The sequence below is a fragment of the Orbicella faveolata genome, unplaced genomic scaffold, assembly GCF_042242905.1.
Source record: "Orbicella faveolata isolate gen_17 unplaced genomic scaffold, um_ofav_v1 contig_26, whole genome shotgun sequence".
Classification (NCBI taxonomy): Eukaryota; Metazoa; Cnidaria; class Anthozoa; order Scleractinia; family Merulinidae; genus Orbicella; species Orbicella faveolata.
This window is the reverse complement of record NW_028301554.1, coordinates 9,917,779-9,941,879: the sequence shown is the minus strand read 5'-3', so window position 1 is coordinate 9,941,879 and position 24,101 is coordinate 9,917,779. Positions and strand designations below refer to the sequence as shown.

The following is a 24,101-nucleotide window of genomic DNA, read 5'->3' as shown; positions in this document are numbered from 1 at the left end:
CGAAGAAACGTTAAAACAATGCTATTTTTCCATGGAATTTCAAATAAAGGAATTTCAATAACGAACGCAGTGTATTTTAATGAATACCGGTTGGTGATATTTTACAAGCACAAGTAAATATACATTAAGAAAACGAATGTATTGCTCTCGAACCTTTTTGAAAGGTTTTCCAAAAATATACAGCAATGTCTGTTTATTTACAAGTATATAAATATATTTCGCTCTTGAGCTTAACACGCATATACGTCAGCACTTATGGTGTCCCTTTAGAGTTGGTCTAGACAGTCGAGGAATTTCTGGAAAAAAATAAAATTAAAATAACCATGAGCTCATTACTCAGGAGATTATGTCAATATTTACATCTATTTTTAACCTGCAGATTGTCTTCTAGAATACTAATGATACGTTGTCGTCAACCTCTGTAATTTGTATCTTTATGATCTCCATGGTGACGAAAGGTAAATTTTTCTGAAAATGACTTCCATTGGATTCTCCTGAGTGATGAGCGCCTGGTGAAGTTTCATCCATAATATTGCGATAACATGAACTACGTCAGTTTTTCTTTTGTTGGAACGAGTCCATTGATTAAAATAATTACTTAATACACAAACGGATTTGCGCAGTGTTTCCGTAATCTTTTAAACTAGGGTGCAATTTTTTGGGAAAATCGAAGTTTGGATTCTTAAATCCGAAAACGGATTTTGCGTTTCTTTACTAAACAGATTAATCGAGGATCACTCGGATCATGGTGCATCAAACGAACCAAAGAATGTGATCATGGATGAATCTGTTTAGTACAGAAAGACAAAATCCGTTTTTGCTTTTATTGAAAAAAACAATCTTGGATTTTTCCAAAGAAACGCATCCCTAGTTTAACTAGCTAAGGTTAGAAATAAGTAAAAAAACAACAATTTTAAAGACTCGATAATGAAACAGGTAAATATTACTTGTAAATCACTTAACTGGTTAAGACCAACAGTTATTTTCTGTCGTTGTTGTTTAAAATCCGGTGTGACTAAAACGCCACAATGAAAGGTAGGAAAACACGTTGAAATACAAATTACTTAGAGTTACGCTCAAAGTGTTTCTAATTATAAAATACACAAGAGTCTCTTTTTATAACGTGATATATAAATGTTTACAACTCCACGCAATCTTATAGTTGCTAATGTAAAATTGTTCTTGGGGTCCTCACGACAGAAAAATTCTCAAGAGAAGCATTCATAGAGGGATCTCTTGTGCTTGCTGAGTTGCGATGCTTGTGAAAAAGTTTTGTAGCACTTGTTACAGGTGAAAGGCCTCTCTCCTGTGTGGGTTCGGACATGGTTGTTAAGAGTCGTGGCTCCGGCGAAGGTTCGCGAGCAAAATCCGCACTTGAATGGCTTTTTGCCAGAATGAATGACAGCATGCGTGCGCAGCTCGTTAGGATGCGCGAACTCCTGTGCGCAGTGACCGCACTGGTAAGGTCTGTTTGGATTTCTGGAACAGACGTGCATTTGAAGCAGACTGCGCTGAGCGAAAGATTTGTCACATTGACCACAATGCCATATCTTTGGTTCGCCATTCTCCAAGATGAATTCTCCGTCAGCTACACGCGGCCATTCACAAGGCAGATCTGTCTTGTCCTTGAGACGTGCCTCTTCTAACTTCCGTAGCATCTCTTTTGGACCGTCAGTCTTCTGCGTGCTCTGCAGCTTCACCTTCTTAGCATTGTTGCTGCGGTCGTTTTCTTCGTGCTTTCGTTTGATGCTTTCCTTTGGTATCTGTTTGTTTGCTTGAAGTTCTCTTTCTTGCGCGGTTCTTACTTGTGGCGAATCACGCGGTGATGTTCTCTGGTTAGGTCCAGTCACCTGCGGAGACGCTTGTCTCATAGCAGCAGAGGTCGGAGGAGGAACGGGGAAAATTTGTTGTTCATCTGCGTACGGCGTCGCCATCACTGGGTAAGGCCTGGAACCTGAGGCGAAAAAATAAGTACTGTTCAGTTCTGTTGATGTCAAGTTAAGAGTGAAAGTTGCAAAACAAAGTCGTCAAAATGTAATGAGAAATCTTCAGTTTAAAAAGTTTAAACATTGCAGAACTATCATGTTGCGAGACTTAATTGGGTACCAGATTCCCAAACAGACAACGTCTTTCGCGCCGTCTTTGGCCCACTTGTAAATCTTTGAGATCTTTAAAATTTCCGAAATCGTCCCTACGCAGCAGTTTTCATTTACTTGAACATAAATAAACACCGGGTAATAAAATACATAACAACGGAAGAAAACGTTGACTCACCCATTGAATTCAAGTCGTGTATGCTTAACGGAATCCCAAAGTACTGCGGGTAGAGATCTTCATACCACACCAGTAACTCTGTCCCTATGGGAATTTCTCTGAAGGCTCGGTAGTAGACATTGCCACAGTATTGGAAAGCAAACAGGTTTTGCTCGTTTCTGTGACGAGCACATTTTATGAATCGCATCCAGCTTGAGGTGGCCTCGTCTGTCGCATCAAGATAGTACAAGAGGCGGCCATCTTTGTAAATCTGAGATTAAAGAGAATGAAGTTAATGATTAATTCTCTATTGTAAAAGCGAAATCAGTAATTGTGTAGGTAAAAACGGATACATTGTTGTAATCAGTTTGTGGTCTTTACAACTAGCTAAACGGTAAAACGAAATATCACTCAAAACAGGATTTATAAATCAGCTCAATATCTATCGCACGAAGATATTGTCGGAGAAGAGTAGGCACTAATTTGGAGTATCAAGGAAATAAACTCGATAGATAATGACTTCACAAAACCATTAATCTAGTTTGTCAGATATAAACAAGCTACACTAATAGACAGGTTCGGAAGATGGAGTTTAGTCAAGTCACTCTGGAAACACTTCACTCAATAGGTCAGTAACATTCAGTTAAACACAAGTAATTTTTGTTTTGTTCTCATACCTCCCACAAGTACGAGGAGTCCATGTTTGGGTTGATTTCATCTGGATTAATTCGCTTTCCCTCGTAAGGACCTATCCACGTACCCACAGGAATGTGTTGCTTGGCAGCCACGCCATACTTCTTGCCTGGGATGCTGGATTTACACAACTGCACCACATCAGGGAATGACTTCATGGCATAGCTGTCCCAGTCCCCTGGGTAGCTAAGGTCAGGTGTGTTGTGGGATGAGTGAATAGGACAGCGTATGTTGTATACCTTGTTACATGTTCTGCAAACTGAAGGTAAAACATGGAATGAGTTCTATTTTCCATCTGTATGCCATGATATATCTATGTTTATCTCGGAAAGTTTGGATGGAGTTTCAACAAGTGGCCCGCCTGAAATTTCAGTTAACTAAAAGATTGTTCTCAGTCGTCCCCGATACCCTTTTTAACAACTGACTAGCGACCAGATTTTTAGCTGAATGTTGACTGGTTGTTATGCAACTGAAGCAGGCTCTACTATCCAACCTAGGTTATCGTACCAAACCATGACATCTCCAAAATTATGGACGTTTGACGAGTACATGAAACGTTTTTGCGAGCTGATCTTACCAATTTAAGATGCTCCGTTATACTTAAGTGTTAATCTCGGAAATCTCGGGTTGTACTAAGTGCTTTTCTTAGCTAAAACAGACAACTTTCCGCTTTGAAATTTACTTTAAATAGTTTCTCTGTCCGCATATCACACTACTCTCAAGTAAACAAGCAAACAAAAAAAGAGAGAACTTTAGAACAGATACAGATTAACTTACACGAAGACTGTTTCTCCGTCCCCGCACCATTGTCTTCCAGTTTCCTATTCCTGGATTCTTCAAGATTAATCGTCTCAACTTTTCCACTCTTCTGATGCAGGTAATCATATAAATCTTGCTCGGTAAACTTAAAAAAACTGGGCTTCACTGCTTCCTTCTGCTGTTTTGTCTTTACCGGGTTGAACTGTGGTCTCAAATACGCCGCCTTTTCAACAGTTGACGCCTGCATTGCAAAACAAAGCGCGTTACTTTAGAAATTTTCAACGCTACTGGCGTTATTTGAAGATAACTTCACAATTACTTTTGTAGGCGAACACACTATGAATTTCCTCTCGAATCGAAGATATTATTTATTAACATAGTTACGTAAGCCGCAGTAATAAAAGATGAAAAGCACCTTTGTTATACATAGGTCACAAGACACAGAAATAGATTTGTGACGACAGAAAACCTATATAAAGATCCAGTATTGGTTGCCCTCTTTGTTTTAGGTGACTTTTATATTCAGTGCTTTAATATAAGTAATAGTCTTGTCATAAATTTCGTAACAAGCAAAGATGATTCCACCTGATTTCTCCAGTATTCGAAACGTTAAGAAGCGTTAAGGACAGCAAAAACTAGAAAACGTGGCGAGATTTTACTGGTTAAGAGATACATTACACTAAGTAATAAGTGTTAAAACTATGAGAAGCAAAGTTTGGTGTTTGGTTTTAATAAACTATATCGGAAAACGATACAGTTTATGTATCAGTTTATGTTTACAAAAGGGTCATAAGTATCAATAACTAGGAGATAAGTTAATTCTAATAATTTACTTGTCAACTGATCAGTCTGGTTTTCAATGGATGTTAAAGTTGTATTCTCCTAAAATGAAGTAACTGACCGAAAGTAAAGTGACTCTTCTTGGTCCTGTTGCCTCTAACTTCAGATACACTTTAAGTAAAGGGTTTTTTCTCAAAATAATGATAATAATAATAATAACTAATAATAATAATAGTAATAATAAAAACAAAAACATTCTAAGGTATGTTGTGGTAAATTCTGCCGGATTATTTCCATAATTATTTCCACTGACGTCACCACTTACGTAACGTCTAACAAAGCGAAAAAATTAAATTGATTATATGTGATATTGGACAGATTGGAAGATCGAGTGAGGGATATAAAAACTATGTATGCGTATATTAGCCTTGTCCTTGTAATATATTCGTCTAGAAAAATATTTATTCACGTTTCCTAGTTTCAATCAGATAAAGACATGTGAAGTGGGAAAGGAAAGGTTCTGCAGACGTCTTAAAAATGCCTTTTATCTTTTCATTTCCTTCACAACACACTTTTGCTACTTTCGGTACGTAATCTATATTTTCGTGGTTATCTAATCCATAAATCTTTTTCCAAAATATCAGAAACAGTTCTGTGAAAAATGGCTTTAATCAGATACCGAATTTATAAAGGTAAAAGGGCTCTTCTGGCTCAAATAATTGCTTGTATTTTTGCTCAAAAAAGACATCACGGAACTCCCCGTCAAGACTCCACAAATTGTACTTTTTATGCAAAATATATACTAATACTAAATAAAACTTACCATCGCTTGGTAGAAAATTTCTTTTCATCTCGTATAACAGTTCTAAGCTTTCCAGCCTTAGAGGGCTCTTTTGGTGATATCATTAAGATCCGCGCAAAGAAACGACAATTTTATTTCAATGTGAGCAATTTCGATCCTCAGAGTACAATACTTGTTGTTATGTTGTGACCTTGTTTTAAATCAGACTTTTCATTCGCCGATAACTTGCCATGGTAACTTAATAAACAGGAGGTGAACTTTAAAATCCAAGCAAGCAACAGCCACTTATGTAAACTTACTATTTTTTGCGCTGTGCGGTTTAAATCAAAACATTGACGCAGGTAAAACGAACAAATGATACTTTGCTAATTGATTGTAAGTCTATTTATAAACAAAGTCGTTTATAAAAATGCCTATTTTAACCTTAACAATTAGGTTAAATGCTATAAAGTTTAAATCTTAAAGCACGATCTCATCTACATGTAGGTCAATATTGCTCAACAGAGATATAACCCCGAGATGTTTGCCTGAGAACAAAAACTACGTGCCTGCGTTGAATTTGCTATTTTTGTTTGAGACAAAAAGGGAACTGTATTTTGTAAATAACACTAATATAGCTGTGCCTCAATTAAATGTATTATTTTTGTCGTTACACTGCAACCGCTCTTATACGTCGCATCAATATATTTAAAAGTTCAATGCGATTACGTCCCTTGAATATTTGACTACAAAGGTGTTCTAATATCACAAATTGCCCCAAGCGAGTGTCTGAAACGGTGAAAAGATGATAAACGTAACATGTGCAGTTTCAGAGCGACAAAAACGTACGTTTGAACTGTAAGTAGCAAAAAGTATCCTTTTTCCAAATTTGAAGAGTCATATATTCTTTGTGTTTAAGCGCCAAACATTAGTATAACTGATGAACTTTATATCTTAAGCTAAGAGTTACCCATCAGAAAAGTAATTAAACTAAAAAGTGGGGAGAATCTTAGTTGTCAAAATTGAGTGCGACAAATCTCGATTTATATCTTTCTAAAAGTTGTTAATATCACGCCAAAAGATAAGTCAAGAAACCCGTACTCAAAAAATCTACAGGTCACTGAGCAATAACTTATGATAAATTTGTAAACAATGGACGACATGAATTAATTCTTCTTTAAAGTTAAAAATAGTTCAGTACAAAAAATAAATAAATAAATACAAAATTGGCACCTGGACAAGACAGAAGCAAATGCGCTTTACAGTCAGTTACCAATATAACAACTTTACATCACGCAATATGTTAAATATCAGAAGTGCTTTAGATCTAAGCAGTGTAACAAATGGAACCTACTTATATTATATATTTCTAATATTGGAGTTCATTATCCGACATATTGATCAGTTATTTCAAGAAAATTACTCGGCAATGAGTCATTTATCCATGTGTTTACACACCGGTATTTACATTGGTTTCCAAGCAACGTTAAACTGCAATACTGAAAAACCTTCTTAATTTTTCTTTGTTCTTTTACAAATAGTTTCTCCTAGGTTTTGCTGATCAATTTAAAGTATAATACATATAGTTTTGATTTACTAATACCAAATTTTAAAAAAAACAGTCAATGTCACGTTTTCTTTCTGAAAAATGTATATCACAATGTAAATAGAAATCTATTATTATTGTATTAAAGATGCATACATGTGAATTGAGACTTTTTACAACAAAACAAAATACACTTCAACATTGAGGTTATTTAAATATTAAAAATTTACGAAGAAAATTAGGTTAAAAATATGAACTAAACGATCAAGGAAAGGTCCGTTGTTTTCAAACTTAATATCCTACTATTACTTAATCCTTTTTCGCGATATTGTCAACGTTTTGTGGGTAATCAAGCTGACAAAGTTGAAAAATGTTCGTCTCAGTAAAAGATATGATAAAGTCTTGCAGGGATTATAGAAAAATTCATGGTCCAAAAAGTTGCAAACAAAACAAGTTGCATAGTCTGAGTGTAGAAAAGAAGTAACGGTAACTTGCGGTAACTCAAAACTTGTAGTCAATCAAGATTGTAAAATCAAATTCGTACTGGTCGTAAAAACTGCAGTTGTCGAGAAGTAACCAAAACGGCTACAAGCGAAGTTAACTACACTTATTTGCTTAGTTTTGGCGTGCTGCAAGTAATTAATTTTATACTCCACTGCCTGCACATGTTTGATGAATAAAGAATCGCTCATGCGTGAATTCCTGAAGTAAGTCATAAACACGTTACGCTCGCTGTCTGTCCAACATCACTCGTGATATTGAGTAAAACCACTATTTGGCGCCTTGCGAGCTAGGATGAATATTCCTCTACCTTTTGCTACAAGTGTCTGAAGAATATAAGATCCTAGGTCGAAAAATCAAAAAAGTCCGAAACAGGAAAAAATTCCACACGCTTCAGGTAGTCCTAAAGATCATTAACACAAAACAACAGTTATTTTAGGCAAGAAACGTTCGATAAAATGGCCATAGGATCAGCTTTGGCTTTGAAGTGAAGAACTTCGCTTACACTACAAAAACCAATTATAGCCCGTCTACGAATATGTAAAACGAGAAGTTTGTTATGGCCGGAAAGTTACGTGGATTATGTCAGTTTCGGCGCGAAAACCTACCATCATATTTAATCCCTCTCTTATGCCACTTTCTATGAGTTGCTCCGTCCTCTTCGGGAAAGATCAAATTTCGCCAGTTGCACTTCAACAATGCTGATGGCTTTGATTTTTTCACTTGATTTGTGAGAGCTTGGAGTAAAAACGTTGCCGCACCGGTAGGCTGCTCGGCTTACTACTGACGTGCGTCATATGCACACAGGCTATTATGATGTCAAAACTGGTTGGCGATTTCGAAAACAAGTGATCATGTGCCACTTGTTATATAATGGACTTATCACGGTTGAAAGAACAAAGCTCTTTATCAATACGATATAGACAATAAAAGGGAAAAAAAACATCTTTGAGATTAATTAACGAACTTTCATACGGGCTGAATAATTCGCAACAGTTGTTAAAGTTAGGAAAACGCAAGTTGTTTGGACTTGTTCAGTGTCGGTTTCGATGGTATGAAATATTTTCAAGGAAAGTGTAAAAGTTTTAGTCGAAAGTAGTTTTCGTCTTGTTAACCTGGAGGCTTAGTGCAACTGGGTTCCCATTTTAAGGGCTTTGTCTTAACACGTTTCGATCCTTAGAATTTTAGCATCAATGGATGAGCACTTTTGTTTGTGAAAGACAATTTAATATCGTGTGCCATTGTGTTCAGCTCTTCACGCATCATTTACCCCCAGCTGCTTTCAAGCTTTTTTCCTGTTTCGTTGAATTAATAATCAAGTAAAATTATTTCTGAATCAAACTATCAACCCAAAACGTTGTAATTCTTAAACGAATTTACTGTTCTGGGTAACGTTCTCATGGCAAAGCATTCTATACCAATGCAACAACCCGCTTAACTTGCCACTCTTCAATATGCCGTTACTTCAATTAAAAACGCAATGCCGCTACGTTGCATAAAATACTTCCATGGCTAAAGTAAACTCTCGCTTTAATTGACGTGATTTGAGTAAATATATCACGTCGTTTCATTCAAATATTAAATGCTTGGTATTTCATAAGTTTTTTCCTAACCAGGAATGTTTTTATAGAAGGTAATAGCCTCGGAAGGGTTCAATATCCGCAAAGAACTATATATTTTCCTGGCAAGTTTACAACTGCTGAGGGAAGTATCTCGAGGGTTAATACAGGATTTAGCGAAAACCTTCAGCGACAATTTATTCTTTTCAAGTTTGCTGAATGACACAAAAAAATTGAAGTTACTCAAGCAAACAGTAATCACGCATTTCTAAATCTTCAGGAGTACTGAAACTCTAATGAAGGAAAACCGAAATATGTTTGCCTTGTTTCTCGTTTTGAAATTAAATGACATGTTAGAAGTCCTTGACTCTCTCGATCTCAGTTTTCCAAGGGAAAATTCTGTCCGTTTTTCGCCGTAGTTTTTGTACTAACTTCAAGTAACCTTCATTGCGTAATTTTTCCTGCTTCAAAAAGATGAAAACTATGTGAGCAGAGCTGAAACAAATTGGTCAACAGAGATGCAATATATACGCATGTTGTCTACCCACAATCGGTTTTGTTTCATTTTCGTTGGAAAGAGAAGCACTGCTCCCTTCTTTTTCGAAGTCGGCTCAAATAACAACATCTCCGGAGTTTAATATACGAGTCCAGGTCGGAAACTTATTCTTTCACAAATGATGCATTTGTTGACGGTTAAGATGGCAATATTGTCGCTTTGCTTCATAGCGGCACGTTATCAGTTTATTTGAAGAACCAATATGATATCCTTTGTTTTCGTTCTTTTAATTCATTTTCGATTGAAAGCATAATTCCCGCCAAGTTCCGCATTGCCAAAGATAATTATTCTAATTACAGAGTAGCAGGCTTTTTATGCTCTTCATCATCAGGCCTAATCCAAAAAGTGATCAAATCCGCTCAGGTTTTCACGTACAGATTTTCCTGTCTTCTTTAAAAGCTTAAAACCTTTCAAATTTCCACCGTTTAAATTAGATTACAATGGTTTACTTTATGTTTCTTTTTCCATGATGACGTCAATATTTCTGAACCGGTAAATAAATTGTCATACAGCATGGTGATTATAACTAGAGTCAGACTTGTCTGACCCATCAAATGATATAACCGCTGATATACATATTGTATTACCCAAGTTAGAAATATTCTAAACGAGTGTTATTCTTCTCGATAGAAACATTTTTTTTAGTGACAGCAATTGAATGGGTTCCCTTGTGCAACGCCTGATTGGCCACAGTAGGTGTGATTGATGTGAAGTCACGCTTGGCTTTCAAGCGAAAACTTGGACTCGTACCTTTTCCTACCCAACTTGTTGATAAAGATTTACGAGATAACATTTTGAGGAAGATGATCTTTAAGAAGCTTTTTACTTCATTGTTAAATACTTGTAGGAATGTACGGACCTGCAACTGAAAACAGTTTCTCTTTAACCTTTTGGAATTATAAAAATGTTTCAGATGAATTTGTCGTTATCAATTCTCGATACATCAAAAAGAAAGCAATACAATACAACGAAACAACAGTTACAAAAGGGCTGGCAAACCGTTCTCTTTCTATTGTTTTCAATGTATTTGTTATCTTTCTACTGATAAATGTGACCAGTAAACTTCTTAAAATAGATTAAATTTCAAATGAGCAAGCTGACAAGAATTGTCAAGTCAAACACTGACTAAGAAACTGTCCGTCTTACATTATAAGCTTAATTCTCCTTGTGTTATTTCATCGTTTTTAGTACAAAGCCAGAAAGTGTTATTTCACGCGTAGCACCGTTTTGAATTCCTGTTGTTTGTATCGGCAAGAAGAACTCTTCTTCAGTGTTGTTTAAGCTTTGCCGCACTTCATTGTGAAAGACACTTGCAACGCTAGGAGTTTTTCCGCTTTGGATGACGCAACGGTCATGATATCTGCACGGGTCACCAACGAACTATTTCACGGTCTGTAACTTATTCCTCTTTGCCGGTTGAGGTACCATGATAAATTAACAGGGGCGCCAGCGTGGAGTCATTTCAGAGATGTTATCTAGTCGTGCTAATAATCTAAAAACATAACAATTTTCCTGTCATACGTGACGTTCCTTGTCTAAAATTGAGTAGTATCTCGGAAACATGTCAGCAAGACGAGAAAAGAAGCTAATCTTTGACGCTGTTTAGCAGAAGTGTTCACTATCTTTAATCCGGAATAAACTGTTTCAATAAACAACCAACTTAACCACAAGAGCCTTCCTGTCGAATTCTTCCAGTTTATATACATTATGGAAGTTTTAGCCTCAAAACACTGCTCAGAACACTCTAGATTGTTTGTTATTTTTGGAAACGTCCAGATGACAGCCATCGAAGCTAACGTAACTTCAGTGTCACCACGATAATAGTATTAGTTCATAGAATGTTCAGATGTCATTTTAACTTTCTTCAAATTTTCACTGATTTTTCTACGTTCTTTGACACAAAAAGGGTTGAGAACAAAGAAAGCGTAAATAATTGGTAGACTAAACTAAAATAGCGGTGGCGTGAAGGAAAAGTGTTCTACACAAAATCACAAAACTACAAAAGCCACTGAAGTGATTTTCCTTACGTAGCAGGATATGTCCCTGCAGATTTCTATTTATGCTACCATTTACCTAATTTGCATACACAAATAATCTTATGACTATAGACATAGCAATCTATGAAGCAATAAGTATGCTTAGGAATGCACGTGTCACGTTTTGTGCGGTAAGTCTGGAGACATGTGGAGAGGCTGTTAAAGCAAAACAAAACGCTAATCCATATGATTTTTACTTTTAATAAGTTTCAAAGCAAATATGGTCTACAAACAAGATCTTTACGACTAAAAGCTAAGTTACTAATGTAAAATTAGTCGGTCTGAATTTCACAAATTTGGTCGGACAAAGTCATCATGACCGACAGCAATTTTCAGCACTGAAATACATGCCGTGGTTGAAATAAAAACACGGACAAAATATAATAATACAGGCGAAGAAAGGAGGTCATATATGATTACTGCCTCACTAGAAGGTGAGTAGAAATTGTACCCACTCCCACCTCTCCGGGCGAGTATAAAAGTGAAAAGTGAGCCAATACAAAAGTAAGCTTTTATTCGTAAAGTGACCATTTCCGAAGCTCTAGTTGTATCATATCTACTTGGCAATAGCGACCTTGCAGAAAAATTAGAACTGTGTTTCAAATCACTTGCATACCATAGATATCAAACTCACATGCAACTGTTTCGTCCCTTTTTGTTAGATTTGGCTTATGCACCAAATGATATAAGTTGCTGATGTACCTATTGCATTTATCCAAGTCAGAAGTATTGTAAACGAGTTTTGATCTTCTCGATAGAAACATCTTTGCAGCACAATTGAATGGGTTCCCTTGTTTAACGCTGATTAGCTGCAGTAGGCGGTGTGATTGACATGTAGTCACGGTTGACTTTCGAGCTAAAGGTCTGACTTGTACCTTTCCTGCCCAGCTTGTTGATAGAGATGTACTCGAGAACATTTAGAGAGAATGATCTTAAGGTTTTTACTTCAGTCATTGTTAAATACTTGTAGGAATGTGGGAACCTACCATTGAAGACAGTTTCAGTCTAACCTTTTGTAATTATGACAATGTTTCAGATGAATTTATCGTTTTCAATTCTTTTTGCATTAAAAAAAAGGCAATACAATTCAGTGAAACAGCAACGACAAAAGAGCTAACAGACCGTTCTCTTCCTATTGTTATGCTTTCTTGATAAATGTGATCAGTAAACAAGATGACAATATCGTTTAAAGGCAATGCGTCCAAACGTGTTGAGTGCCGATGAGCGATTGCTAATAAGAAGCCGTTTTACACTCAGTGTGGTTGATGTACATTAGTGCACCAACTTCAACTTTCCATTTTGGAGCGGCAAAGTCGACTTAAAACGTGGCAGATTGGGGGTAGGGGCCGGTTTTCACTATATGTTCTGCAATAATCACAGCCTTTTCAGTTTATAATCGTGTGCGTTGAGTTTGAATATTTTCTAACTTATGACATTTTTTTAATGAACGCCTGAGCTTTCTGTCGTATTTTGTTGGCATGTTGGCCTTCGCCGCCATGTTTCTAGTTGTGACTCTCGTGCAAAGCTTATCTGTCTTGGTTAAACAGGTGATGGCGGCCTAATTAACAGCCCGTACTCTTCCAAAAGATCTCGTTCCTCCATGAAAACCTCTTTTAATTATGAGAGCAGAGAATACACAGATGTTGTTGTTAACAAGGAATGAATGGTACCAACTCTCTTTTTTCAGTCAGTGTAATAAACGTATCAACCAAAGTCAAAGGCCATAATGTGACGCTTGAATAACACTGATTAAGAAACTGCCCGTCATTCTAAACTAAATTCTCTTTGTGTTATTTCATCCGTTTTTTCAGCAGACAAGTAAAAAAGTGCAAACCAGAAAGTGTTATTTCATGCGTAGCACCGTTTTGAATTCCTGTTTTTCGTATCGGCAAGAATAACTCTTCTTCAGTGTTGTTTACGCTTTGTCGCACTTATTGTGAAAGACGCTCGCAACGCTAGGAGTTTTTCCGCTTTGGATGACGCAATGATCATGATAACTGCACGGGTCACCAACGAACTATTCACGGTCTGTAACTTATTCCTCCTTGCGGTTGAGGTTTGTTTGTTTTTATTTTTTGCCATTTAAATATATTTACAAAATATCGTGGAGTCATTTCATAGATGATTCTTAGTCGTGTTAACCTAAAAACATGACAATTCTCTTATCATACTTTACGTTCCCTGTCTTAAATTAAGCAGTGTCTCGGGAACATGTCAGGAAGATGAGGAAAGGAGCTTATTCTTGACGCTGTTTAGCCGAAGTGTTCAGTATCTGTAATCGAAAATAAACGGTCCGGCTCAATATTCAACGAACTTAACTACAAGAGCCCCGATAGAGCTCATTCTTCTTCTCTGGATCTTCCATGAAAACATTGCTCAGAACACTCTAGATTGTTTGTTATTTTTGAAAACGTCAAGTTGACAAGCAAGGAAGCGAAACAATGCTTGCGTAACTTGAATAGCTACCTCGACAATTAAGTGCTTTGTTGGCGTGGAGGTGTAGAAATGATGAAGAATCATAACTGATGACAAAGTGATCGAGAACTAAACTTACTTTATGTGAGTTCAGATGTCATTTAATTTCTTGAAATTTTCACTGATTTTTTGACGTTCTCTGACAAAAAAGGGTTGAGATCAGAGAAAGCGTAAATAATTGGTAGACTAAACTGAAAAAAGCGGTGATGTAAGGGAAAAGTGTTCTAAACCATCACAAAAGCAAAAGCCAGTGAAGTAATGTTTGTTACGTAGCAGGACATGTCCCCTGCAGATTTCTATTTTATGTTACTATTTACGTATTTTGAATACACAATAATCTTATGACTCAATCCATAGGCATATGGACCGTTTTCGTTCTATTGTTTTCAACGTATGTTTGCTTTCTTGCTAAATGTGATTAGTTAACTCCTTAACTGAATAGATTAAGTTTCAAACGAGCAAGTCGAAGTTAGTGTACTAATATAAATTAACCACACTGAATGTAAAATGGCTTCTTTATAGCGATTGGTTATGGCATCTCAGACTCTAGTCTAGTCTAATATTAGTACACTAACTTCAACTTTCCATTCTAGGGGGCCAACCCCGGGTTAAAACGTGGCAATCAGATGGGGGAGGAACGGTTTTTCACAATCACAGTTTTTCAGTTTTTAATCCTGTGTGTTAAGTTTGAAAATTTTCTAACCAATGACAGTTATTTAATAAACGCCTGGGCTCTTTTGAGTATTTTGTTGACATGTTGGCCTTCGCCGCCATGCTTGTAGTTTCGACTCTTGCACAAAACTCATCTGTCTTGCATGGTCGAACAGCACTAACGTGATGGCGGCCCAATTAACAGCCCGTACTCTTCTTAAAGATCTCCTTCCTCCATGCGAGCAGAGAACACACAGATATTGTTGTTAACATGGGATGAATTGTGTCAACTCTCTTTTTCAGTCAGTGTAATAAACCAAAGTCAAAGGCCATGATGTGACGCTTGAATAACACTGATTAAGAAACTGCCCGTCATTCTAAGCTAAGTTCATTGAGCAGTGTCTCGGAAATACGTCAGAAAGATAACAAATCTTTGACGCTCTTCAGCAGAAGTGCTCAATATCTTTAATCGCAAATAAACTGTTTCAATATAGACTTCATACATAACCAACTTCACTTCAAAAGCCTCGCTAGAGCTCATTCTTCCTTTCCAAATTTTCCTACTTCCCCAGTATATATAAATTACCGGAGATTAAGCTTCGGAAACCGCTCAGAACAGTCTAGATTGTTTGCTATTTTTGAAAAAGTCATGAGTTAACAAGCAAGGAGCGAAGGTTACTGTAATTTGAATAGTTACCTCGACAATAACGTGCTTCCGTCGTTGCAGGGGAAATGACGAAGAATCATTATATGCCAAAGTGATCAAGAACAAAACTTACTTCGTGTGTGATTAGCTGTCATTAAATTTCTTGAAATTTTCACTGATGTTTTGACGTTCTTCGACAAAAAAGGGCTAATATCAGAGAAAGCGTTAATTAAAGAGGCAATGATGTACAGTCAAACCTGTATTAAGCGGACCCCATATTAAGCGGACACCCTCTATTAAGCGGACAGCAGCGCACATTTTCCCACATTCACTGTAAAAAATACCTGTTTTCAACGGACACCTCTATCAAGCGGACGCGGACAACCGGCCTTCAACTTGACTTTTATGGTCATTTCTATTGGTAGAAATCTGCATCAAACGGATACTGCAAAAAGATTGCATGATTTTTTTGTCCACGTTTTAGTGGATCGGTCACCGGCTTAAGTTTGCCAAAAAACTGGGCTGTCACAGAAATGCAATATTTTGTTATTTGGTTTTGGTTTTACTGAACTTTTGTTCTTGTTTGAAATAGTAAACCTTCACATGATTCGATCAATATAGATACTGTTACTGTATACTCAGTAAATCGCTTAACTTCATATACTTGTAATATTGTTTATGGAAATACGGTATTTCAGAGTTCTTGACCCTTCACGGGAATGCTATTTGACCCTTCCACAGGTCTTTTGATACTGACGAATATTAATATGACCCTTCTGCGACGACTTCTGAGGGAACCTGTTTTCAACGGACACCCTGTATTAAGCGGACACTAGCACGGGTCCCGAGGGTGTCCGCCTAATACAGGTTTGACTGTAGTTTGAAGAAGAAAAGTGTTCTAATTCATCACAAAAGCAAAAGCCAGTGAAGTAATTTTTATTACGTAGCATGACATGTGTCCTTCCAAATTTCTATCTTACCCTGACATGTTACCATATTACGTAATTTGCAAACGCAGAAATAATCTGATGATACAATCCATAGGCATATATGAAGTGGTAAGTAAAGCTAAGCTACTAATGTAAAATTAGTCGGCCTGAATTTCACAAATTTGGTCAGACAAAGTCATCATGACCGACTGCCATTTTCAGCACTGAAAGACATGCAGAGGTTGAAATCAAAACACGGACGAAATATATTAATACAAGTAATGAAAAAAAATGAAACAACTTTAATTATATATCCAATGACGTCATATACGATTACTGCCTCACTGGACGATAAGTAAAAACTGTACTCACTCCTCCCCTCTCCGGGCGAGGACTTGGGGAATGGGTGCCGCTAAACGCATGCTAGGTGAGCAGAAGCCAGTAAAGTTAGTTTATATTCATTGAATTATTTCCAGAGCTCCAGTTTTATCATAGCCTACTTGATGTAGTCCCGGATAGCGACCAAATAAATATATCAGAACAACTGTACTTCAAATCACCTTTATTCCATATACACAAAGTCCACATGAATATGTAAATTATGTTCTACAGCGAAATCACTAATAACACGGCAAGAAATCATAGTCATTGGTTGTTCACACATGTCTAAGGTGCTAACACATCGAAATCCCAATGCGTTTAACAGCAACAATCAACTATTTGCATCTCATGACGCCCTGCTACGTTAGTCTGCTGTAATATACATAATTTTAATATTTTAATAGGGTTTAAGATATATAATTTTAATATATTCGTAGTCTTTTTAGCTAAGTTAACGGTTGTAATTAGGTTTCTATATACTGTATAAGGGCCCACAAATATTTTGTAATTTAGAGTTGAACAAATGATTTTAATTACGTTACTAGTTAGGTGTCCACGATTAGTAGAGAGGACTTTTCCCCTCGGCTACTGCCTTTTGACACAATAATAAAGTTATTATTATTATTATTATTATTATTATTATTATTATTAACAATATCTCGGTGCGTTGGTCGAGTTTTGAACTTAAATTTGAAGAAACGTTCCTTTTAATACGCTCCTGTTAAAATGTTAATTTGAATCAAGGTTTCCTATATTTCGTTCCTGTTACTTGATGAAAATTCTACGGGTTTTGTTTTAAGGCCTTTTACTGCGCCTTTCAATAACATGCGGACTCTAAAATTCAGAGCTCAACCGACAAATCCGTTTTGCGATACCGTCAATCAAATGTTCGGAGGCTCCTCCTAGCTTCCGACTACTGCTGAGCGCGCAGTAATCAAATCAAATTGTTGAGCACAGTTCAGACAACATAGTCGGAAGCTGGGAGGAGCCGCCGAACATAGCGCAACATCAACTTATGAAGCACGAATTGACATTTCACAACGCTTTGTGGCATAAGGGATGCCCTCCCTTGTTGTAGAAGGCCTTAACTCAAGTTACCATACGTAACTTTCACCTGACTATTTGACTGGAAAAATATATATACTATTGAACCTGGGTCTCACTATTTTCGTAGAGGGCGCTGGTGGTTGGGGGTGGGCTCGCTATTTTCGGAGGGTCGCTACTTTCGGGATCTATTAGCGGTCACAATTTTTTGACGTTACTTTCAGCGGGGTCGCTACTTTCGGAAGTTTAAATTTTTAATAAAAGGGGGTGTCACCGAGTTCGTTTTCGAATTATAAGCCCATAGATCCGTCAGTTGGGGTTTAAAACCTGCGTCATGAAAAAAGTACTCAATACTTCCTGAGACAGTTAAGGTGGCTCTCAACGGTTTCAAACATTTGTCAGCACTTCTTGTTTGATAGATCAATAATTCCATTCTTTTTCAGACAATGCTAAAATAATTGCATCAAACAAATATACTCAATCATCAATGACCAAATTACTGTCATTTTCGAGACGAAAAGGTTATTATGATAGCAAAAGTAATAGCTGTTAAAAAAACACCGTTGTTATAGCTTTGAGGAGGTTCTACTTTAATGAATCCGCTTCCACATGCTTTGAACTTTGTGAAAAGATCTTGACATGCCAAAGTCACATTCGGTAATACCAAAGGAAATCACTGAACTCGTTTTTTCAGTTGTAAACACCTTAAGCTAAATTGAGGCTGTTTTCATCGGATCATATTGTTTTCTGGTAACCTTTCTTGTCAAAAAATGATCATAGACTTTCATACGTTGTCTTGTAGTTGCAGTGATTTTAGTGGTTTTAAATTGCCACTGATGACAATGTATAACTAACATGCAAAAACTTTCCAGTACTGACAATACAGTATGAGAATGTGATCGTAGAGAATGGACCTGACCTCTAACTAGCTGCCTTATATAGGGTCTGAATAATCAAACTTCAAGCACAGGGTTCTCCTCCAAAAAATTTCAAGTAGACAGATAATGATTTGTAGTCGAAGGCACTGGGCATTCAGAATCATTCAGGATGAGTGTGTCTTCAACCCTACTTAAATGATCAAATTAAGAAATGTTCACCTAACATTATATTTGACAAAAACGTTCCATTGTAAATCATTCCTGACTACCTGTTTAAAAGCCACAGCCATACATCATGATTTTATACTCTAGTCGCAGCAAATTACATCACCAGCAAAAATTGCAAGTAAATTTCATCTCTGTCTCCTGTGAACACTGCACATTAGGCAGTGTCTATTGAATTTCCAACAATTTGGTTGCCAATAGTAGACATGCAGTCTGCAGTCTTCATTTTAGTGACCAAAATTAAGGCACAACAATTTTCAATTTTACATGACAGGTGTGCATTTTGTACAAACATCATTAGAACCAAATTTACTGTAAATCATGAAATTTGGTTGCCACAACATGACAAGACAGGCATTTTAAACAATTTACAAATCGTGTACAAAATATTACGGCTTATATGACTACCTTCATACACTGGTCATGCAATTATCAACAAAATTCTTTTCGCTTTTTTTAAAATTTTTTTTGTTTTGTTTTCATTGTGTAAAGCTTGGAGAGGTAATGAAGTGGTAAAGAAATGTAGTAAAACTGTACTCAGTCAGGATTGCTGGCCAGCAGCAAAAATCACTATCTACATGTACTTCTTGATCAGTTTTGCCCAGCTACTCTGCTAGGCTTTTCATCTGATTCTCTAGAAAAGATGGCAAAATCAGCTGCCTCCTCCAACAAAGAAGGCGTTTACTTCAAAATTTTGTGACTTCCCTGGCTTGAGAAAGCCAGCATTAAATCACTGCTGCCAAGGTGCTGCTGCCTAACAGGCACAGGCAGCTCTGGAGATGAGAATGAATTGTAGGAGCCTGTTTTTATTCACTCCAAATTGCACAAGAAAAGTTGTGCAATTGGTTGACAATAATACCCTTGAGAAACAGACTATCAGCCTTTGGCTATACATTAGTTGATCACATTAGGCACTGGACAGTGCCCTTGGTCTTCCAAATATCTTTGGAACTTTCTGAAAGTTTTTCAACCTCCTGATGATGTTGGAAAAACTTTGAAAATCTTTGACAATCTTCGGCAATCTTTGGATGATTTTAGGAATTTTGTTTGGAAATCTTTGGAAGTGTTTGGGTATAGTAAATAATAATAAATAATGCTTGAGTGACATTTAGGAATCTTTTCACATGATCTTTGTGTTCAGAAGTCTCATAATTATCTTTGGCAAGCTTCAGGCAAACTTCTATTACATTCAAAATACCTTGGATGACTGTTGGAAGTCTGAATTTCTTTGTCCTAAATATGACCGAGAAAATGACTTCATTGGGATTGGCTGAGAGCAGGCCAAATGCACTGCAGCACAATTATTAATGTGAGCATGTTCGTAATTTTCTCAGTTATATAATAAATGAGTAATATTATGAAAGCTCAAGCAATTAAAGATTTACATTACTCATGATGTTTTTAAAAAACTCTTTCAAATTGCACTCGCACAAATGTTCTTGCAAGTTTGAGAAAATATTAAAATCTCACTCATAGTCTTACATTGTAAAGCACTTTAGAATATTTTATAATTTTAGCGCTATACAAATTTATTATTATTATTATTATTGTTATAGTGTAAAATAATTCTCAATTCCACTGAGTTGCATTCATACAATTACCTATACAAACTAGTCACAAGTAAAGCACATGAATTACATGTACCTATGACTAGACTAGAGGTAGAAGTGTGATATCTATAGCAGAATAAAAACAAAAGCTTCATGGAGTAAGCTGTGGGGGGGGGGGGGGGGGGACAGGGGGGCGGGAGCCCGGGAGAATAGGAGGCGGGAGGGGTACGGGAGGCGGGAGAGGAAAGGGCGGGAAGCGGGAGTTCTAAGAAGGTGGGAAGCGGGAGAGAAATGCGAAACGCTAATTTTTTTAATTCAACAATGCGTTAGAATACTTTCAAAAACAAGAAACAAAATATATTTGACTTGCATTTAACGTCTTCTCAGTCACTTCTGAGACTTCTGAGCAAACGAGCAAATGAAAATTTGCGCTTGGGCTGAAAAACAGGCTTACTTCCGGTCAAATAATAAACCCGTTTACAGTGTTTACGTCATAGGTCATGAAATGTCAAGCGGCATGAGTGCACGTGTCGCGTAAGCTGTCAAATTGCAAAAAGGTGAGACGAGCAGGCGATCTCAACTCAATGTCGTCCAAGACAATTTTATTAGGTCTCAGTATTTTTCGGTGCGGCAGTGAAAGGTCCGTGCATGGAAGATCTTCTTGGGAGCTTGCTCCTTACGACCGTGAATCAGAACGGACCAAAGATTTCACCGCGTGGTGTAGAGATGCCTCAACTGAATGCTGCTTTAATGAGCGCGCTGGAGAGTGTGGAGTGGTTCGTTTTACGTTTTACTCGGAAGAGGAAGGAGACTTAACAGGTCTAACGACCATTTGGAGCAGAAGGAGACCAGTGCGTCCACCTAGGCACATGGGAGACTTCTTTTAGATTTCCCGAACAATAAATACGCATATCTGAAATCCGCCTGGGACGTTTGGCTGCAATTCCGTCAAATCCTACTTCCATGATTTAATTGTTTGATCCCAATAAACGCCGGACTGGTTACTGGAAATCCGTATACTTTATCAGAACAAGATACAATTTAGAATTAACTTTTGAGACCGTCGTCACTGAAAACGGATTTCAGAAACAAATCTGAAGAGCCGATGAAAATGGTGAAACTCAAAGAAGATAAACAAGTAGGTCAAAACTTCATTGAACTGAAACATATGGCAGTGGTAATCTTGTTAAATTATTTAAAAACAAAGGAAATGCTTAAGAATTGCGAAGCTAAATGACTAGAATGTGTTTTGACTCTGCTAATTTACAGGGGACGGGAGCAGCACGGAAAAGGGCGCGAGGCGGGAGATGGAGGTACGGGAAGCGGGAGAGCAGGGTACGGGAGGCGGCAGGTTCTGATCCCCCTGTCCCCCCCCCCCCCCCCCCCCCCCAAGCTCACAGGAGCTAATGAAACATACATGTACCTTGTCTATTTTCACAATATATGACACCGGGTATATTTAAAATATGAAAAGGGGAAATGAAAAAATATGAATGGCACTGTGGTTAGCCCAGATAGCGCTAAGGTTAGCCTAAATATCACTTACTCAAGAGTGCTGAGCTCTTAATACAGTCGAACCTTGATTATCCGTACCTCGATTATCCGGATTTCTCGATTATCCAGACTTTGTCTTTAGTCCCAATTTTGCCATGAATATTTATTAATCATGATTAAGATTCGTAGCAATATTCTTTTTGAAACTATAGCATTGAAAAGGGCAGTCAAAAGAGAGTTTGTTTTGCTTTTAAAGAGCAAAAGCAGCGCTCGCACTCATCATAACTAATGAAGAACACTCAAATGAGTTCTGATTGGCTCAGAGTTGAGTGGTTCAAGATGTTCAGTAGACCATATTGTTTTCCAAACGATTTGTAAAAGTGTTCTTTCGTGATTAAATGTTGCTTTATTTAAACAGTTTTGTTCTTCATTAATATTCCTATTTTTGATTATCCGGACCCTCGATTATCCGGACTATTTCGTCTAGTCACAACGAGTCCGGATAATCGAGGTTCGACTGTAACGATTACAGACACCCGTATCCCACATTGACTCTTACCTGTGGTGCCATAAATTTTCATCATTTTGTTATTTCATATTTTAAACACACCCTACGGCACCTGTTATTAGAGGTCACTACAACCTAACTTGTGTTAGCTATTTTGTTCAAATTTAACTTTACCCCAGTCATGCTGCTGTAGTTCAGAATCTGGCAGGAAGCCTACTATTGCCCTAGTTGTTGTACATGAGAAACTGTTGAAACTTGAATCAAGATTATCTAGTGGATATACACAGCAGCACAAAGATACAAATTTTATTTCTGAGTGGTAAAAACGCAGCAAGTGTGTGAAATATAGAATATAAAATTCACGTCTTGAGGCCAACGGTTGTTTACACAAACAACAGTGGAAAAGCATGAAATGACGTCATCAATATCTTCACCAGTGAAGATACATATGTTATTTGCCGGCTTAGGGTCGGTCCGTATAGTGAAAAACTGTGACCGAGGTCTTGGAAATGCTGCCCGAGGTCACAGTTTTTCACTATACGGACCGACCCTAAGCCGGCAAATAACATGTTTATTTTTTTTTTCCTACAGTAAATTGGTTTTACAGATTACAAATGGGTTTGTTTACGCAACTCTTGTCACTGAATCGGCTTCCGCGCCGTCTACTAACGATTTGTTAAAAAAATCTCGGCAACGAGCGAGTAACTCAGATAGTAGACAAAGAAAGACGTATTAAAGAACAGATGTTTTACGAACTACTTCATGTTAGTTGCATTTATTTCACCAGTTAAGTTCTCCAAAATTGTTTTTACGGTGTGAAATTTCGTGCGAAGTTTGAAGTTTTACTACAAAAACAATTTCTGTCAGTGGTTGCTTTTAAAATCACTTGAAATCAGACTTTTCTACCGTAAATTGAACAGCAGGAAGCGAGGAAATTCCACAGAAATTCTCCTAAATACAGCAACGATCAGAGAGGTAAACTCGACTGAAATTGACTCAAATTTTATGGTGAGAGAAACACAGGATTACGCGCCATTACAGCGCCAAGCTACAAACAACCAAGCAAACTCTCACAACTTCAAAACGCTCAATTGAATTTACTTACAGTGACTTTCCTTGCCATTTTAAAGTGAACAGAGATAAACATGCGTTGACTAATCGTCGATGGACGTGTAAAAAAGGCAAAAGATTGACAACTACCGCCAACTTTAAGGAGCGAAATTTAGGCTGCGAAGAAAAAATCCGGCCCGTGGGCCGTATCGTAAAAAGCTGGAACGGTCACGTGCGTATGATTAGCCAATCAAATTCGAGGATTTAGGAATCCGGCCCGCTGAGATGCTTGAGAAAAAAACAAATGGAAAACATTGCACGTGGGTCCCAGATGTATTTTCATATGAATTTTACGACTGGTGTATTTACCAGTTAAACAGTCGTGTCTATATAAGCTTGATAGTCTGATATTTCTGTTCAAAACAACGGTGCCGTGTCAGATATAAGAATTTGAATTTCCCGCGGTTGGGCGGTATGAAGAAAAAACAGGGTATCGCACCGGTATTATTTCAGTTCAAAAAAAAGCATGCTTACTTAATCTATAACAAGTAAGAAAATATCAGTAAAATTGCTATCATAAACAGCAGCTTTTGTGCTAAAGCTTACCTTTGTTTATAGAAGTCTTGCATCAGCTGTAGTCTATGAGCGGCATCGAAGGTGGGCCCCTATTTCAGTGTTTTGCAGCAGCTGAAGCCATTTTACTTGCACCCAAATCCAAGTAGAAGAAGGAAAATTCGTTATAAAACTCAAATAATATCATTAAAAGCGTCTTAGTAGTGGCTTTGGCGTCAAAATACTTTCATTAA

General features: G+C 37.3%; 1 protein-coding gene across 3 annotated transcripts; it reads right to left on the bottom strand.

Annotated features, from left to right (window-relative positions):
- Positions 1-52: 52 nt before the first annotated feature.
- LOC110063143 (putative histone-lysine N-methyltransferase PRDM6) lies at positions 53-8,155 on the bottom strand. 3 transcript variants are annotated; one of them, XM_020770097.2, is made up of 5 exons: positions 7,922-8,155; positions 3,724-3,946; positions 2,931-3,205; positions 2,275-2,524; positions 53-1,954 (listed from the first exon to the last, which is right to left on the bottom strand). In XM_020770097.2, exons 1-5 carry the CDS (start codon positions 7,925-7,927, stop codon positions 1,209-1,211), a joined length of 1,500 nt encoding a protein of 499 aa, XP_020625756.2. In that variant the 5' UTR covers positions 7,928-8,155; the 3' UTR covers positions 53-1,208. The 3 variants fall into 3 exon arrangements, with proteins under 3 accessions (XP_020625756.2, XP_020625757.2, XP_089151924.1); XM_020770098.2 differs by lacking the exon at positions 7,922-8,155 and adding an exon at positions 5,309-7,435; XM_089295798.1 differs by lacking the exon at positions 7,922-8,155 and having other exon boundaries at positions 3,724-3,952.
- Between the last annotated feature and the right edge of the window lie 15,946 nt (positions 8,156-24,101).

Excerpts from the sequence above, each read along its gene's own strand:
- LOC110063143 (XM_020770097.2), bottom strand. Across the intron at positions 2,525-2,930 it reads ACTCCTCGTACTTGTGGGAG|ATTTACAAAGATGGCCGCCT; the intron begins GTATGAGAACAA and ends CTTTAATCTCAG. Across the intron at positions 1,955-2,274 it reads ACACGACTTGAATTCAATGG|GTTCCAGGCCTTACCCAGTG; the intron begins GTGAGTCAACGT and ends TTTTCGCCTCAG.